Here is a 20,000-nt window from a genome sequence, read left to right as displayed (position 1 = left end):
GCACACAAGGGAAAGAGAAAGAAAAGGAAAATAAGGCAGCGACAGCCGGTCAGAAAGTAATGACCTAGTACGACCAATGGTCCAACACAGAGAACAGAGGACATGGAGAAGAAAACTAGGGAGTGATGAAAGAGGGGAAGGGGACACACACGCACGCACACACACACACACACACACACACACACACACACACACACACACACACACACACACACACACACACACACACACACACACACACATACACACACACATGGCTTGGACGCATGTAGCACACAAGCAGATAGGGTTAGAGAGATGTAGTGGTTTTCAGAAAGTCTACACTAATCTCGTCAGCAGCACTAGAACTAATAGATACATAGAGACTCAGTCAGACCCACTAAACAGTGAGAGTCTAGGCAGTGTTTGTGTTGGTTTTCCATTTCATTCATCTCAGTGTCCCTGGGTCAGTTCCAGAGTTAAAACAATTCTGAAGCTTTCTCATTCAGATGAATGCAGCTTTATTCTTTTCCATCCCGCTCTGCAGGCTGTTTGTGTGTTGTATTCAATTAGACATGTTGTTGCATGCCAATTCACTGTCACTGTCAAGGTAAATGCTAGATAAATGCTGGAAATGGAAAATTCATTGACATTGTCTTCAGAAAGCCGTTTTTTTAAAGGCATTGTGGTCTATTAGGCTCCTGTTTAAAAGCTGCCAATAATAAATTGCTCAGGTCTGCATGCCAAGTGAGCCATTTATTGTTCTCTCCAACTCAACAGGATAGCAATTACCAAATACTTTCACTGCAGTGTTTGGTTGTTTGGTTGTTTGGGTTTTTAACTGTGTGTGTGTGTGTGTGTGTGTGTGTGTGTGTGTGTGTGTACGTGTGTGTGTGCACGTACACATAACCAAGTGTGCATTAAAGATTGCTCTGTACAGCATTTGCAGCTAAACTCCTTACTTGTACAATGTGTGCTTGTATTTATATTGTTGTCGTCTTTGGTAAGAGCATACACATACACATACACACATACTGACAGCCTTATCAGGATGGGCTTAAGTGTTCTTAAGTGCTACTATCTGTGAAGGCTGGGTGATTTGAGCAGAACCTTGTGTGGCAGTTGCTAACTGTTTCAGAGAAATGCTCTCCAAGCTAAGGACTAATGATTCATGAGGGCTGTGGCTGCTGGGTGCCCTGTCTGGATGGTTATATACCTGTACTGTACTGCCTTAGAAAAACAAATGGTATTTATTGCAGTTCGAAATATTCAGAACTGAATTGTGTTTCATACATTTTTTTAACAAAATCTCTGCAGTACTAGAATGTACGGCCACACAAATGTACAATGTATTTCGTTCACCACAAGGCAGCCATCCCACCAGCAAGTTTGCTAGTTTGTCTAAGTCTAATTTTTTAAAATATTGCAAGAACTCCACATTCTCCACATTCCCATAAAACATTAACACACACACACGTCCATGCACAAACTACAGGAGCAAACCATAGTTAGGATATATGTTTATTTATTTTTATAGTGAATTTTATAGTGTGTGAGTATGCACATGTAGATAATTGAAAACAGTGGAGGACGCTGTCTGTTGATTTAAGTGTGTAACATCTGAGAGTGGAGTAGTGAATTTGAAATGGCTCTTGAATAGAGGCTCACTGTTAAAAGAGAGGGGCTGCCTCACCAGTGTTGTTACATTGCAGGCAAGAGTTTGCTATGTTTTGGAATAATTTGTGCTTATTAAATCTCTCTCCTGTCTATCAGCTATCATAGTGTTGCATGCAAAGTTTTCTTTTCCTTTCAGATTTACATTTTGCCTGCAATTTAATCATTATGATCATAATAGGATTGGGTTTCAGGAACTACCCTTGTTCCAAATGTACAGTATATGCACCTGTATTTTGTTGACATTTCTTTGGATTCCACTGAGCAACTTTGAAGCAAGGTTTGGTGTTAGTACCAAATAATGACCTGTAAATTGGTGTTCGCAAGTGTGACAAAATATATAGTGATACAGCAAATCCAGTTTTGCATTGATTTATCATTCAGAGCAATCGCCTACCGTACCGGTTTAAACACGGTAAACTTCCTTGGCCCTGGCGTGTTGGGCAGTGGTTCGGATGCTAATGTCTGAGCATGAGCCGGCACAAGCACGCGCATAGACAGAGGCGGTCCTGACGTCAATTTTAATTCCACAGTATAAAAACTCAGATAAACTCATGTAAATGTAATCCCCTTTTCTCATATGCATCAGCAAGGTTTTACATACATAATGGCACACAACCACATTACACTCATATTGTACAATGACAGCCAAGGTGCAATACACACATATTGACAATCATGCTATAAGGAAGTCGGGTAGCCTATGTGGAATACCAAACAGTTTAAATGGGACAAATATAGACACAAGCCAACAAGCCCAGACAGCCGTTCTAATGGTGTCGATGTAGTCATTTGAAAGAGTCTGTATGTATCAGTTAGATTGTCTGTGTCTGCATTGATTACACAGTAGGCTGCTCATTTCCCCCCTCTTACTTTCTCTGTCTGCCTTTCTGTTTCCTTCTACCTCGCCAATCAATTGACAGAATGGAAAGGAGGTTTTGTTTTCATGTGTCCATGTGTGTGACTGTGCACGTTTGCACATGTTTTGTGTATGTGTTGCTCTATCCATTTGAGAATAAAAGGACCGTTAGTGGACTGAACAGGACTCATTTGGTAAAATGTTTTAATTGAATGATTGGCTTGGGCTGTCTAATTAACGTCTTATTATTTTAAAATAATCCAGCAGGACAGAACATAAATAAACAAATGTTTGGCTATTCTGAAAATGTTTTGTATGTTGTTGTTGTTTTTAATTATCCTAATTATTTTTCTTCATCCTTCTTTTGCAGTTCGACAGATGAGCAATTTCGCTGGAACGCTCAAGGTAAAGTTTACCCTCCTGTTAGTACAAACACACACACACACACACACACACAAGCCTGTACTATTCAGCCATGCATGTAAATGTATCATTGCATGAACTGACAGAGGTTTCTTCACGGGAAGTTTACTAAAACTAAAAAACGTATACTTGCAACACATCTTGAACTGAAGGATTTGATTTATTGCCCCATCACCAACAAGACCTGCTCTGCCTCATGTCTGATTGACAGTCTGGGGAAATTGTGTGCCAAGGAAATTTTAGAATTCATACCAGTGGCCAAGTAATATATGGGCAGAAGCACCCACCCACATACCTACCTGAAGAATTCAAATATGATCGCAAACACACACACACACACACACACACACACACACACACACACACACACACACACACACACACACACACACACACACAGAGAGATGCACACAGACTCACACAGACACATAGTCACACATTAAATTACTTATCAGAATTTCTTAGGGGTGCCAAACCAAGGCCACTGTTGGTTTTCACAGTCAGTCTTAAACTGCTTCTGTTAAATCCGCAGGTATACACTATGCCTGGTTTTCTCACTCATCTGCAGCTTACATTTACACAAATTCCCAATTTGACTTATACACACTTGTGCCATTGATCAACTGTGCTTTTGGAATGACTTCATTTCCACTCAGGTAGCTCCCTGGGCCGACTTATCAGGGTCCTTTTCACCTTATACCAAAATGTCCTGCAACTCATAACTGAGTTCTAATGACTAGGGTTTTACGGACTGTGAGAGTCGGCGATTGAAGCAACAGCCAAGAGGAATTCTCAATCTTCCCTATCCAAAACCCCCCCACCCCCTCACATCTCTCTCTCTCTCTCTCTCTCTCTCTCTCTCTCTCTCTCTCTCTCTCTCTCTATCTCTCTGTCTGTCTTTTTTCATTGTGTGACTCTTTTTTCTCCTTCACAGCGGACGGACAAAAGGATATCGAGGACGAGTTGACCACAGGTCTGGAGCTGGTGGATTCCTGTATTCGTTCCCTGCAGGAATCGGGAATACTTGACAGTGGAGAAAGTAAGTGTGTGTGTGGTGTGTGGTGTGTGTATGTGTGTGTGTGTGTGTGTGTGTGTGTGTGTGTGTGTATGTTATTGACCACACTTAGACCAAAGCAGAACTGCCACCAAAACAAAATATTGTTTCAAATTTCCTTTTTTATGTTTATTTAAATTTGTTCATAATTTATCTCATCGGTAGGCAGGACATTAGTTGTTTATTAGTTGTTGATAGTTGATAGATCAAGATCAAGGTCTGCTTAACTCCAACGAGCACGTAAGAAAGTGTAAACAAATCTATTACTGCTTCAAAAGCGATATGAATTTAAATTCAGCTGTCATGCAAATCCAGTCCTTAAAAACAGTGACAGTGGGGGAACATTTCCTAGCAATCTTTATACAAACTGAATCGGTGATTGGTTTAAAAACTGAAGAAAATAGATTGTGTTTTGTTTGGCAATTATTTTTGTTTTGCTGAAAGGAAATAAGAAAGTGCTTTCTTATAAGTCCATTAGGCCATTAGATATCTGGCCTCAGTGCAGCAATTTCCTGTGTTAGTTTCGATCTCTTGTGTCACATTTATAAGTAAAGTTAACAGAAAAGCTGTAAGGCATGGTGGCAATAGTGCTGCTGGATTTGTTGAATATGTGAGATTAATATGAGAATACTTGCTTGGTTCTCAAAGGAAAAACAGAGATTATTGATAGTTATGAGATATGCATTTCTGAATTTCAAACATAAAAATATTAAGTACATTGAAAATAAAGAATAAAATAACTTAATTGTTAATAGAAAAATGGCATAGCCCCTTGAAAATAAATGCATTCCTCCAAAGTATTCCTTGCGCACGCACGCACTCACACACACACACACACACACACACACACAAACACACACGCCTGACGTGGACCTTGATCAGAAAAAAAGAGAAAAAGACAAATGGCATGCGTGAGACGCCTGTAGAATATAATTAGTATATAATTAAGGATATAGTTAGATAACGTAGGTGGAGTATTAAAATGTGAATACATTCTTTACACAAAAATTATAAAGAGAAATGTATTTTCTCACTGGGTGAGAATACATTTGTAGATTAACTCTGAAAGGTTTGCATCGCTGATTCCAGAATACAACCAACTCCAAAACCAAATACTTAGAGGCCTAATTAATTCTTGAAGTGTTCTTTAATGAGCAGATAAAAATTATATTGCTTTTTTGATGTGGCGCGATGGATAACAGCTCAACAGACAACTCATAAACAGACACACGTAACACACTCCTCCTGGATTTTTATTAACAACCGTTCAGTTTCAGGCAGCTTTTCCACTCTGAAGGCGTTTTCTGTAATTCTGATAAACAAAGTCACATAATGATTGAGAGTCGGCCTGTGTATGAGGTCTTGCTAAATGTGCTTGGCATTTTCTTTTGCAGGTCATTGGTTTTGGATCACTGCATTCCCATTTCACTTATTGTCTGCTGACCTTTACGATAGTTGATATTGCCGTAATGGATGGCATTTCAAGAACTTCCACTTTACTGACACATGTCGCTCTACGCATTTGTAAAAGTTTCAGTAAGAAAGTATATGTACGCTTAAAAGAACAGTGCTTAGAAAACTTGTTGCATGTTTTACTTGAACATTGCATTTGCTGGTCTACTTTGATAGGAAACTTGTTGCATGTTTAAGCACATGCAGAAAATCTTGTTTGTAGAAGCTCCATTCTGTCCAAAAACAGATGACACACTCATTGTGAGCACTCTTATTCTTGGTGCTTCATACTCCATAAATGGGTTACTCCTAATGCATCACAATGTGTGGATACAGATACAGCCAGTGTGTGCATGTGTGTGTGATGCGTGCGTGCGGGTGTGTGTGCGAGAGGCTTGTTGCTTTCAGCTGATACTGGAGTTGGTAACGAGTCACAACAGACCCACACAATTTGACTGACCTGCAAAAAAAAAATTCTATAATTTACGAGAGTCAAATGAGACATAGCGGTACTGTTTTTCTCTTAGGTCACCCTCTCATACATATTCATACACACGTAATCATACACCATGACTATCTCACATGTACAACGCATGAACTGAAACTCAAGTTTTTTTTGTCACAAAGTCCACACAATGTAACACACACCAACACTGAGTGATGATAAGTTTGGGAGCTCCCTCTCAGTCTGCGTAACACAGAGTGCTGTTTAAATAATTCATAAAAAGTAAGGGAAGAATCGAGATGAGAAAAGACAAGGCTTTTGTGAAGGCAAGAAGCAGAGGAGTTGATCTTTGTTCACAGCGCTCAGGGAGAAAGGGAGAGATTTATATTTATACTCAGTCTGCACATTGTTATGCCGTTATATTTAAAAAAATTTAAATTTCTTCAGTTTACTGTATATTGCATGCACATATTGTAACATAATGTTCTTCATATTGCACATTTCAATTTCGAGACAAGTATTCTCGATTCCTCTGTATGTCTGGCACTGGCACATATTGCAGAAACATTGACAACAGTTGACTTTACTTGACTTAACTTGAACCAAACAGATATGGAAGAAAAATAATACGAGGCATTCATGACATTAAGAAATACAACAATTGGTTAGGTATGAAAAGGTAGGTATGAGACATGCTATTTTACGCTTCCGTACACTAACAAACTGTAACTACACATGCTATATACCGTACTTGCAATATGTATTCAAAGCGGAAGATATAGACATAAAAGAATCTAATGAAATATTTATACATCCCTGAGTGAACAAGTCACTGACCTAACTGCCCTTCAAAACACACACACACACACACACACACACACACACACACACACACACACACACACACACACACACACACACACACACACACACACACACACACACACAAGATAACCTATTTATAACCACACACAAGTACATTACTGACTGATGTAACTCTTTGTAACAGTTTTCTTTAGTTCACCCCATCACTCCATATACAGTTTTAAGGATAGTCATTCTTAAAAAATGTTTTATGATATACTTATTCCCAATCAATATAAACCTTAAGCGCACAGCATGGGAAGCAGAGAGAGGGGATTATTATTTGATGCCACAACAGTGACAGGCGGTATGAATGTTACTGCTTCTAAACTGTGTGTGTGTGTTTGTGTGTGTGTGTGTGTGTGTGTGTGTGTGTGTGTGTGTGTGTGTGTGTGTGTGTGTGCATGTGTGTGTGTGTGCATGTGTGTGTGTGTGTGTGTGTGTGTGTGTGTGTGTGTGTGTGTGTGTGTGTTTGTGTGTGTGTGTGTGTGTCTGTCTCTCTGTGTGTGTGCGTGTACATAGGCTGGTAAAGTATATGGAAAATAATTTCAGTATGTAAACTTTATATTCCAATACCCTGCAAAGCTTGCTAAATACCGCCACAAATACTTGTCTAATGATTGAATCCAAGCTAGAACTTTCCTATCCTATTTGGTCAAGTGGAGTTTTGCTTATGTTGTGGTACAAGGTAAAACATTAAATAACGTGTTTGGGCAGGTAAAAAATAAAGTCATTAGGTGTTCCATCCCTTACAACGTTGTTCTTCTCAGCCCTCCTCTTGCCAGCCTCTCCATCTCCCTGCTCCTCCTCCTGTTTTTTTTTGTTCCTCTCTGTTTCTCTTTCCCTCTGCTAATAAATTATGTATGCCATCTCCAACTCACAGAGTGCTGCACTGCTGCACTATCTGCTCTAAATTGCTGCTCTCTCTCTCTCTCTCTCGCTCTCTCTCTTACCCATTTCACTCTTCGCCTCTCAATGTTTCCCTTCACGCCCCCTCTCTTTCTCACTCTTAATCTCTCTCTCCTCACTCTCTCACTATATTCACACACACACACACACACACACACACACAAACAAACTCAACTCAACCCCCCCAATTCCCATCCAACCATGAACCACTCCTGTCTCTATCGGTAGGACCGGCTCTTCTTTCCCAGAGTTCCTTGCAGCTCAACTCCACCCCGGAGGCTTCGCTCCAGTACTCTGCCAGCTACCATAGCAACCAGACCCTCGCCCGTAGCGCCAGCATCTCCGCAGCAAATCCTCAGCGCAGCGGGCAGGTCGGGGGAGCCGTGCACAGCTACAACCAGGTAGGACATACCGCTGGAATAACGAGGTGTGATAACGAGGATGCAGGTGTTGATTTACAATGGAAACTGTCATAGTGGACAAAAATACACACACCTGCCATTTGTGCTAACTTAAGTCAAGTGTCAGTTTTTTTATTTAGAAGACTGATGGTAGGAGAATTTATTAATTGACATCCGAGGAGTTTTGACTGTAAAAGTAACTCTCCAGAATTCAGCACTCCACATTTTTAAAAGTGCCACTGCATTGTACTCTTTTGTTCATTGAAGACACTCAGACCTTTGAGGAGTAGCTTTGTTTGAAGATATTCTGATTTTTATATTCCTTGCTCCTCTGTTTTTCTGTCACATGTATTTTTTAATGCACTATGCATGCACAGTGCTTCTTCAGCTACATGTATCTCTTACTCTCAGTGCTCTCACCGTGAGAACAGTTGAGTGTAGTTGATCAGTGTCGAAGCACAATTTTATTCAAAACCCCAATTTTATTAGCGTTTTTAGCTGAAGTGCTTTGGTCCAGTGACTATAAATGGCCTCCATAGCATGTTCCTGTATTTTTGGGAGGACTTGAGAGACAACTTACATTTCCAAATCTCTTAAAGCTGTTCAGAAGGATAGAGATAATCTGATTCTTATTGAGGAGATACTTGAATTCCCCACAGAGAAATCTCAGCGAGTGTCTTGTTTATAATGACTTTAAAAAAAAATAAAGCTAGAGACAAAGTCATATATTAATCACAGTATTGCGCTTATCGAAAAAAACAAAACACCAAACTACTTTCAAGCCTAAAGGAGAAAGGAGACAATTATTTCCAATTTTCTTGTCTTTATCATATCAACGGTAATATACGTACAGTATTACACACACGCATTCACGCACGCACACACGCATGCACACACACACACACACACACGCACACGCACACACACACACGCACACACACACACACACACACACACGCACACGCACACGCACACGCACACACACACACACACAGAAATCCCTCAAATTCACTTTCAAACAAACACCCACACATCTGCTAAATCTGTGAGCAGCTGCACTGCTTCATTAAAATATATTGCTTGTGTCTGGGGCAACTGTTCCATTTGTGATAGATGGTTATGAATTAACGTTAAGAAAATATTTTAGGTCGATAACTGCAATCATGATAATTATTCGATGGGGATTACGGTCCTTTTAAGAATATAGTTCCTGTATATGTTTTTAGGAAGGGTTCGATCTGTCAAGTGAATGGTGGTTTTCGTGTCGTTAGTTGTTAATTTGTTGTGTGTCTGTCTGGGTGTTTTGTATGCTCATGAGTTTCCTTTGAAAGAGGAAGGTGAACGAGGTCTGTCTTTGAAAGCACATTCATCCATTTCCCAACCATAAGAAATACAGGGATCAGTTAACAAATGGACTGGCCTATAGATGGATGGACATGTAAGGCAAAGGCAGTTTTTATTCTGCCTGTCTTCTGAATTCTATAATATTTATTTGCCTCTGTTTCCCTTGTATTGCTGTGCTTCTGTCCTCTTTTCCTTCCCCCATTCTTCCATCCATGTCCTCTCTGCTCTCCCATCTCTGTCTACGTAAGCATGAGTGTGTGTGTGTGTGTGTGTGTGTGTGTGTGTGTGTGTGTGTGTGTGTGTGTGTGTGTGTGTGTGTGTGTGTGTGTGTGTGTGTGTGTGTGTATGTAACCTCCTCTCTGATGTTTTTGGCTTGTCAGTGTAATGGGGCCAGTGTTGTCAGCAGGGCTTGTTGCTCGTGAATAGCTTTACACAGGCAAATGTTGCTAGATAGGCAGGTGCAGCTTGCATGCATTTACAGTACATGCAGTGTTTTTGTTGCTATGTGCAGATGCATATGCACATGGGGGTGTTTGTTGTGCACTCATTGGACACAATGTATTTGTTTTGCACACGTGACTGCTTCAAGGAGAGTGAGAGAAAACAAATTGAAAGGTCCAGCATGTTGCTGCTCTACTGTAGGGTATTTATAACCTTGAGAGGCCCTGCTTTAATAATGCATGGATACATGGCACCTCAAACATCCCAGTGTTTTACTTGAGGAAAAAAGAAGCAGCACTTCAACATGACATAGAATGGGACTCCCTCACACAGTGTGCCAGGCTTCCTGTCTATAAGTCAACTTAACAATTGATCTAACTCATCATTTATTTAGCAGGTGAATGACCCATCAATCTATTAATCTTGTCATCTCTTCATTAGTCTAAAGTCCATTTATGTCTCACTTTGCATCTTGATTACCGAGACACATCTGCAGTGTTGAACACAGTCAAGTAACATAAACCATTATTAGGGTTTGTTTTAGACAAGTTACACTCACTTTAGTGGCCTACATCGCATTAACCTCAGATTATCTCGCTTTGCTTCATAACCTACTAAACAGACAAAGGGGACTTCTATAGGAGATTTGTATGGTGCACACACTTTTCTGGAAAGTGACTCACATCCCAAATAAGATCTCTCTATAAGTATAAAATAACCCCTAATTGTTGCACAGTCAGATTAACTGATTGAGTGTGTATACATAAAACCCATTTCCATGTCCTCTTACAATAGGTCCCATTAACATACACCTCATAAATACAACTGATTATAGTATTCCATTGTAAACCTTAGTTTCAGCTGTAAGAAAGGTAGGTATTATTGATTGGTATATTGTGGATACTACTTAAACACATGATCCCATTTATACTTTTTTCGCAGTGTGAAAAGCAATGTTGTTGAAGTGATTAGAGGCCAAAATAGAGGAGCCAGAATTGGAATTATGGAAAGAAACAGAGAAATACAGAGATTAATTGTGCCTTTTTTTCATCATGAAAGACATAAATATTCTTGGTTGTCTAGAAGGAGTTCAAAAATTGATTTATTCATGGAGGTTAAATCCAATGTCAGAGAAATGAGACCCTGGGTTTTAATGAAGTATACTGAGCCATGGAAATAGCTGTTGCCAGTTCTGAGAGCATCATAATGTGTGGAATCAGACTTGTGAAATTTGTGCACATTGACTATCTATCTTTGTGTAAGTTCAGCAAATGACTATTTGGTCCTGCTACTGGGCTATTTAGAAGAATGCAACGCCATGTGCAAACACAGCAATGATTCTACAAGTATTTTTACCATCCAGGGTTGTTGGTTTTGGAGTAAAATTCCCCTCATCCACGACTGAGACAGGTTAAGTTACAGCTGCCATTAGGATTTACCTTGTGTGTGTGTGTGTGTGTGTGTGTGTGTGTGTGTGTGTTGAGATCAGGTTCGATCTAGCAAGTCAAGGCCGATTATTATACTGTACCATTCTACCATTTCATACGCTCTTCCGCAAAAACAAGTGCATAAAGAAAGCCACTCTCTATCTGCGCTACTCTGCTTGTTTGCCTTCATGAATTGTATGTTGGTGTTTATATTTTCATATTTTATAAAGACAGATATAGTCCACTCCATGACCCCTCTAGAAATAAATCAATTCTAGAAGCAAAGGCCTGTTGTCTTCAGCAGACATACTTGGCTCATAGCAAAGTAGGACAATATAACCAGATAGTGCCATTAAGAACACAATATGAGATTGTGTGCCTAGGTTTGTGCTGCTATATTTATCCAGGGAAGGTTTGGTGGGCATGCATGTTTTTTTTCTTTCTTTCCTTCTACCTATCTTTCTCCGTAGTCGTACAGCTGCAAATATTCACACCTGTAAACTGTTATATACAAACGTAGCCTTCTAACATTACAACAGATTGTTAATGTGTGTGTGGGTGTTTGTTTGCATGTTGTGAGACACTGGTTATTAGATGATCAGACGCTTGCAGTCATTTACACTGTGGGTATACATCTGTGCTTAAGTGTGTCTCTGCCTTCATTTAAAAATTCACAGAGAAAGACAAATTAATAGACAAACAAACACTGTCACTGTCGATATTTAAACCACTTATTTTCACCTTGTTTATGAAGCAAATACGTTTTTGTTACACACTCTGGATTTGGCAGTGTATACAATTGTGAATATTAATAGCTGTAATGCTATAGAAACAGAAAAACTTGAGTATTTTTAGTTCCCCGACTGCCTGAGAGGAACTACTGTATGTGCAGTGATGACAGCCCTCCAAGGTTACTCGGTGACTGTGCTTGCATAATGTGGCCATGTTCAACTGCAGCCATGGCGGGCTAGTATTAATGTATTTGAATCACCTCTAGAGCTTTAAACATCAACATAAGGCTGTATGAGGCTCAGTGGAGCACTGGCATATGCTCCCCCCTACTGTCTCTGGAGACTAAAGAGAATATATTAGGATCGACCAGCGTAAGACGTCTTGTAGAAAAAGGAATCTCAAGCTTTGCCTCTCACGCTGGCACACAACTTTTTTCGTCTGCAAGGAATTAATTGCTCATTGCAGTCAAAGCTTAGGTACTTGGGCAGTGGATGAAAGCACAAACGTTAATTTATTTTTGATGAAGAGAGTGCTAACTTCTGTGATATAATTTTCATAGATTATTTTTTACGATACAAAATCAACAAGATGGATTTAACTGCAAAGGGGTTTGTATACTATTAAAACAGGATTTTGATGAAAGATTCCATTATTGTATATTATTATATAAGTATTCTTGAATATTTGGGGTGAATGTGACGACAGCTGATACATAACAAGCCACGGATATATACTATGAAGTGTATAATCCTTCCCTCTACTTTGAGAAGGTGGTGCAACAAGGCTTTAAAAAGAAAGGATGTCAGTCTGTGTCTATGGCCCCATGGTCTCCTTATATGAATACGTGGGATTCACCCCTCTTTTTATCTGTCGGGATTTCATTCCTAGCTGCTCTTAAGTTCATGCGAGACTCCTCAAAGGCTTGACTGAACTCATTGTACATAAAAGTTTGGGTGGCAAATACTCTATGTTTTTTTTCTAATCCAATTTTTCTTAACTGTCACTCCCTTTACCTCCCCCCTCCCCCACTTATCACTCTCTCTATTTATCCCTTCTTCCCTGTCATGGCTCTTCATCCCTCACTTGTTCTGTTCTGTGTTCCCCCACATGCCCTCAGGTGACATCTAGTCGTGCAGCACAGCAGCAGCAATCACAAACTGGGTCAGGGTCAGGTAAGAACTCACCTCCCCGTCTCTTCCCTATTTGTCTCTTTCTCTCTTCCTGGAGATTACATTTTTTCTTATAATAAATTTAACTGACGCAGATGAAATTCGAAGACATTGAAAGACATGCATCATAATTGGAATAAAAACCTTGCTACTCGTAGAACGTTTTCAGAGCCTGATGTACGTATATTATTCTCCCATCTTGTATTGTGCCTGCATAATTTATAAACAAGCTATATTTCTTGGTTTGGGAACACGAATATGTGCCATACATGTATAGTACTGCATATACTATTTTATATTTTTCTCCATCTAGTTTGGTTTCAGTTTTTAGAAAAGTTTTTTTTTATTGACTTATCACCCACAGACAATCACATTAAAAGACCGTCCCTGTACAACATATATTTTAAATGATTGAGAATGCTATATATCCCTCCATCCATTCTTTGCCAGCTATTTTAGTGGTAGCTGCTGTCTAAGCAGGGAATTCCAGACGTCCCTCTCCCCAGCAAGGTTTTTCAACTCCTCCTTGAGGACCCCCAGGCCATCCAAGCCAGAATGCTCCTTGGCATACGCTTTTCCCCAAGAGACACCGTGTGATACGCTGATAATTGGAGCACACCCTCCCGCCCCCCTCCCTTTTTCAAAATGGCAACCACCAGCTTCATTTGTCGTTCCGCAGGCCTTGTCCCCAATCTGCAAATGACATTGAAGAGGCGTGTCATTCCTCCACAAATTGTGTTGGCGCTGCCTCCTTTAGGCAAACTGAGAACAGGCAACCTGTGGAAAGGCAGGTTGTTGCCGCAATAGGCACTGACAACCTTATGACCACAGCTCTCAGCAACTGTTAATGGAAGCTCTGAACGTTGCCCCCTCACATGCTATGTCCCCAGCCTCCTGCATGAGAAATTGCACGAGAAGTTCCTCTGGAGATGTGAGTTAAATACTTTGTGGACAAGGGCCTCGGCCAGCTGTTCCCACTTCACCCTAACTTCTCGTTTGGGCTTACCAGGTCTTTCCAGCACTTTCCCCCACCCTCTGATCCATCCCACTACCAGGTGGTGATCATATGGCAGCTATGTTTCCTTTTGACGATCTAACTTTGGCTGTTCGAGGTCTGCTAAACATGTTGTTTGTTATGGCAAACAAGAGACACAGAGGACTTTCACACTCCAGGGGCCTGTTTCAGGTAGCTGGTTTTACATACTCTGGGTTTAACCCTGCGCTCTGAGTTGGTCAACTCAGAGCGCAGGGTTGATAAGCAACTCTGGGTTTTCGGTTTCAGAACAGTGGATCAGCGTTGGGTTTATCAACTCTGAGCGTGTTCACTCTGGGTGGAGCGTGTGCATAAAAGCCATCGTCAATGGATCGCTGATAACATGATTCACCATGGAAACAGAAGAAACAAATGATTGATCCTCCCACTTCTCCACTTCTCAAAAAAGAAAAAAAGAAATCTCCGCTCCTCCCACTAGAGTTAGAAATATTAACGAATGAGCTTATGGTAGCCTATGGAGAAGAATTAACGGGATATTGTCTCATAACTCTGATCTAATCTCCTCGGCAATTCAGAAAAAAAAACAGAGCAAACATTTTTTGTCAAGATAATCATTTCGCTTCCGTATGAGAAGCCATAGTCTATTTTAAAAAGTTACGCATATCAGCTGTAAAGTAATAAAGCTGGCGCGGCACAGCATTGCTGACAGTGTTTTATATTTGCTGTATAATATGTTGGCAAGCTATAGCCTAATAGCCTACTGTGCAGTAAACAGAACAGACTGTCGCTTCTTTTAAATGGGGAGTGAAATACATTAACGTCAAGACACATTAGGTGACAGTTTCCATTGAAGAGCCTGATTGATTTATTACCAGATCCATTTTCCTCAAGTGATCACAGTTTAAATTATTATATCATTTTTATATTCATATTAGGCTATTTAACGAGGCTCGTCTGTGACTTTAGGATCGCACAAGTGAACTACAACGATCGCGTGCAGCCGCAGCGTTACATGAATCCACCTGACATAAATCTGTTCAGTGGCACAGACGTTAAAAAACATTCAATAGGCTACAAATAGGTTTATTAATCTGAATGTAGAGCATGTCACGATGTGTAAGGTGGCCGCCTATATGAACGGACCGAGGGCTGAGAACAAGGCTACTGATCAGATAAATGATCGGTCAAACGTAAAATCATCAGGAAATGATAAAAACATCCCGATGGAGATTTCTATAGAGTGATTTTGCTTCAAACTGTACAGGGACGCATGTAACAGTGACACTCTTTCTTCAGTCGGAGCTGCAGCGTAAAGTGAAAACAAACTCGGGTAGGTCTAACCACCTATCCAGCAGGTTAGACCCACGGCGTATGTTGCCGCAGTAACTCTCGGTTGCGCTGAACCTGCTACCTGAAACGGAAAACCCAGAGTTTCCACCAACTCAGAGCGAACAAACTCTGGGTTGCCTCAAAACCAGCTACCTGAAACAGGCCCCAGGAGTTATACACTATGCAAAATGGTTGTAAGACTTACCAAAAAAAAATGAGTCATTTTTGTACTCAAAATGATTGACCACTACAGTTCAGGTTTTCTCTTCCACAGTACAATGTCAATGATTGATATTGCTACATAACATAATAGCAGAATGTGCACTTATCCCCCTTGATTAACTTTCATTTAAACCTCCCATTTTGACCTGACCTCCCATTTGATATGGACGAGCCCCTTGACCATGTTATTATCCCATTCTGAAATGTCAGGCCGTTGCTCTTAGATGACCTGCTTGTATCTGTACTCATAAATGTCAGCCCGGCCACATTCTGACTCATTATTCTGCCCCCCCTTTGTTTATGGAGTTTTCTCTCCTTTTTCTACAGGTATCTACTACTCCAGCTCCACCTTACCTACCCAGCGTGTCAGTTCCCCTCTGTCCGGAGGAGGAGGAGGAGGAGGAGGCTCGGGATCCAGTTCCCCTAGTAAACTCCAGCGCCTGGGATCGGCCTCAGATACGTCTGGCTACTCTACCACTCAACGCCTGCCTTCCTCCTCCTCCTCTCCTAGCAAGCAGTCTCCTGCCAATCGACTGGCCAAGTCCTACAGGTATAGACTAGACAGCCACAGTGACAGCAATGTAGAGTGTGATGCATTGTTTCGAAGATACTGATGTACAGTAGACTCAGGTGGTGTTTTTAGGTGGATTGATGTGGATGATATTTGAAATATTCAACTGTATTTAACCACATACGTTTCATTCAAAGGTTTTACAGACAGTGTGGGAAAAGAGATGCAAACTCGATAGATAGATAGATAGATAGATAGATAGATAGATAGATAGATAGATAGATAGATAGATAGATAGATAGATAGATAGATAGATAGATAGATAGATAGATAGATAGATAGATAGATAGATGGATGGATGGATGGATGGATAGATAGATAGATAGATGGATGGATGGATGGATAGATAGATAGATAGATGGATAGATAGATGGATACACACATACTTTATTAATTTCGGAAGGAAAATTGTGTTATTTGCGTACCAATACATTTGGTATAATATTTTTTTAAATTTTCATTAGAAATACTATTATATTATTAATACATACTTCTTAGAATGTGACGGTTTTCATATGTACCATGAAATGAATCATTTGAAGTCACTATATTTCAGACAAAATGCTGTCACTCATTTGTCTTCCAGTACCACAGTTGCTGTGACATCAGCGGGAGGGGGCGTGTCTCCCCTGAGGGTCGCATCTCCACCTAACTCTAGTGCGTCAGGCGGAGGGGCCAGCTCATCATCGTCCCCTCTTCACCAGGTACAGTGTAACAGTCTGTTGCCATTTAAGTATACTATTATAAAGTCCTACTATTGATTGATACCAAGCGGCTGGGTGTCAGATGGAAGATTATATTCTTGTCCACTCTTCTTGTCAGATCTTTTAATCGTGACAAAGAACGGCGTAGTGCAGCTCTTGAGCAATCCCAGATTGAGTCGAATCATCAAACAAAAAATTCTTTCCAAGTCACATTTAGTTACTTGCTTGTGTACGGTAATCTTTTCTAATAGCACCTTAACTAAATCCTGGTTTCTTAGGTCACTGTTATGGGATGCTTACATCTCACGCTGTCTTATGATGAAAATTATATTTGGCATGTGTCTTCTAAGCGTAAATTACTTATTATATGTTTGACTCCGAAGCGGTTTGGACATGGTTTACACCTCATGCCAATCTCCATTTATAAGCCAATTTAAGTTTCTCATTTGGATGTAGACACACAAGTACATTGGCTAAGTAAATTGAAAAAATAAATACAGGCACTAACTCTTCCTATCTTTACCACACAACTTGTTACCTGACCTTATTTACAACATGTTAAAGGAGAATAAACTACTCTGGTGTTTGCAGATGAGTTCAGGCATAGGGAGCTATGCCACTCTGTCTCCCAAACGGCTGGCAGCTCACCACGCTTCTGACCAGTACAAGATCGCCCACGAGCTCTACGCCACTGCTACACTGCAGAGGCCTGGCAGTCTGGCAGGTGGGTGTTCACACACTCATACACACATACACATAATACCACCTGGGAAATGCAGTTACCTTACTCTGTTGTTTTTTTTTAATGAGAATGCTGTTCTTTAACCAATTGTACTTTGGGTAGTAAATCTCTCACAATATCAATACATGTATATATTTGAGTGTTTTCGTCTTTGGTTTATACAGCATCTTGATCTGCTGTCAATGGAGCAATTGTGTTATAAGGGTACATTTCCATCAATCCAATTTTTATTCTAATATATATCAAGTTCTATATTTCAAGTGTACTGAATTTCCATCTTTTAATAAGCACATCAGTGTAATCTTTCTTTATATCGCAGAATTTGTACATAGATGTCAGGTGGCGTCTCTTAAAGCTGTGGCTGCTCTTTATAAAGAATACTTCTTAAGAAGTATACAATTATTCTAATTGTGCCTTTGATTTAGATCTATTTGATGTAATAGAATTACACTGGCCTGAGTACAAGCAGCATTCAGAGACAAACAGAGAATTCGGTTGCTCCAAAATTGAGTTTATTGAAAGTCAAACATAAAATGAAAATGTGCTGCGGAAGCTAGTTATGGTCCATAGTGCTGTTGTGTGAAATCGTATTTGAGGTTGGCTGTTTATGTCGGTTTCAATGAAATACTGCAGCTAGCCTACTGTTCTGAAGGACTTCCCATTCTCAAGGCTTGTATTGCAAATATCATTTGAACACAGTTTTAGATAGCCTTATTCTTTCAACTGGCTTTATTCAAAGAAATTCCCAGTGCTTTTCTCCATGGACATTGTGTGAGCTAATTGTATTGGGCATCTAAGCATTTTTATTATTTTCACAGTTTCTGTATGCCATTGAACAGAAGCTGGAGCCCTGGTAGCTAAATTGGTGCGTCTGTTAACAGCTTCCTTTGTCACAGGTTGTGTTTTGACATCAATGAAACATTTGACAGGATGAATGTTGTTGATTAAACAAGGTGGCAGTGTGTTGAAGCTCTGGCGTAAGTTAAATTGATTAGTCCAGTTTAAACTATATTCACGAGGAACACAATCTTCATGCTTTTTACCCTGAGGCCCAAACTGTGATCTTGAAGCAATGCCTGGGGTTTCATCACTCCTGAAGAGACTTTGAATCAATATGAAAAGAACAGACTGAGCAGGAATCAGTCTCACACTATAATTAGCAGATGCGGATCATATGATAATCAGAATTTGCTTTCATAAGCTTGGCCCATTACTACACTCTAATTGATTGTATCAGAACATTTTAAACGCAACCTATTCATCCTGGAAATGCATGATGTTACAAGAATTATCTGTATATTCTATTAGTCAAGAGTTTTGCCAGTCCTCCGTGGGTGATATCCATCTGAGTAGCCTGTTTTGAGAGGCATTTAACAGCTCTACAGCACTTGCTCTCAATGGAGTTAAGCTGTGTTGAAACAAATTGCCTAAAAGAATACATTTGAAGAGCCTGAGTGATACAATTCGTTGTGTATAACTATTGCCACAGTGATACAAACATATAGTTCCCAGCTGAAAAAAATGAATGACCAAGACTATCTTAATTAACATTTGTCAGTAGATAACATTGAGATGTGGACTTACATTTAGAGCTTGTGCTTCATTGGCATTGACACTGGCTAGAGATTAACATTGAAGCCTGAGGCACAGAAGTGATCCCTTGGATATTTGAATATATGTTCCTGTTCTATTTTTGATTTGGCTGACCCAGAAAGTCCTGAGCAGTATATGATCCTCTTTAATATTTGACAGATTCCACCATTGAGGTACCCTACATACTGTACATAGGAATGACGTGCAAACAGTGCAATGTGATACGTAGTCTTCTTTTCAACTGCAGAAACAGGGCCGAGGCATTAAGGGACCGGAGTTGGCTTTTACATTTTATTATCCTTTTAAATGTTTTACAGAACCAAGCATCCTAGGAGGCGGGCCTCTTTTGTTTTCTCTCTCTCTCTCTCCCTCTCTCTCTCTCTCTCTCTCTCTCTCTCTGCTTCTTCTCCTCTTAAAGTTAGCGCTCCCTTTGAGAGAAACAGGTCAGCGCTTCCATGAGTAGGCCATCACCAGTCAAAAAAAATAAATGAATAAAGAAATAAAACCGACTCACCGAAACTTCAAAGACGAGAAGGATAAAGGAAGAGAGAGCGAGAGAGAGAGAGGGAGAGAGATAGAGAGAGAGAGCTGGGATGAGTCATGCCGTTAATGGCTGTGTCTATGACTCTAATTAGCACTCCTTCATGCATATTCTGACCAGCTCTCTCACTC

At 40.2% G+C, this 20,000-nt stretch overlaps 1 protein-coding gene across 3 annotated transcripts in view; it reads left to right on the top strand.

Annotated features, from left to right (window-relative positions):
* ctnnd2a (catenin (cadherin-associated protein), delta 2a) overlaps positions 1-20,000 on the top strand; it is a gene marked incomplete at both ends in the record, with an annotated part of 192,969 nt that overhangs the window by 58,807 nt on the left and 114,162 nt on the right. For all 3 annotated transcript variants that reach the window (XM_080050439.1, XM_080050438.1, XM_080050437.1), the window contains 7 exons: positions 2,883-2,917; positions 3,870-3,974; positions 7,888-8,060; positions 13,122-13,176; positions 16,046-16,268; positions 16,876-16,993; positions 17,585-17,717. In XM_080050439.1, coding sequence (XP_079906565.1) covers positions 2,883-2,917; positions 3,870-3,974; positions 7,888-8,060; positions 13,122-13,176; positions 16,046-16,268; positions 16,876-16,993; positions 17,585-17,717 — 842 coding nt within the window. The remainder of the gene's footprint in view (positions 1-2,882; positions 2,918-3,869; positions 3,975-7,887; positions 8,061-13,121; positions 13,177-16,045; positions 16,269-16,875; positions 16,994-17,584; positions 17,718-20,000) is intronic.

Source organism: Ammodytes marinus (assembly GCF_949987685.1).
Source record: "Ammodytes marinus genome assembly, chromosome: 21".
Lineage (NCBI taxonomy): Eukaryota > Metazoa > Chordata > Actinopteri > Uranoscopiformes > Ammodytidae > Ammodytes > Ammodytes marinus.
The sequence above is the reverse complement of the archived record's forward strand: the minus strand, read 5'-3'. Positions and strand labels throughout refer to the sequence as shown.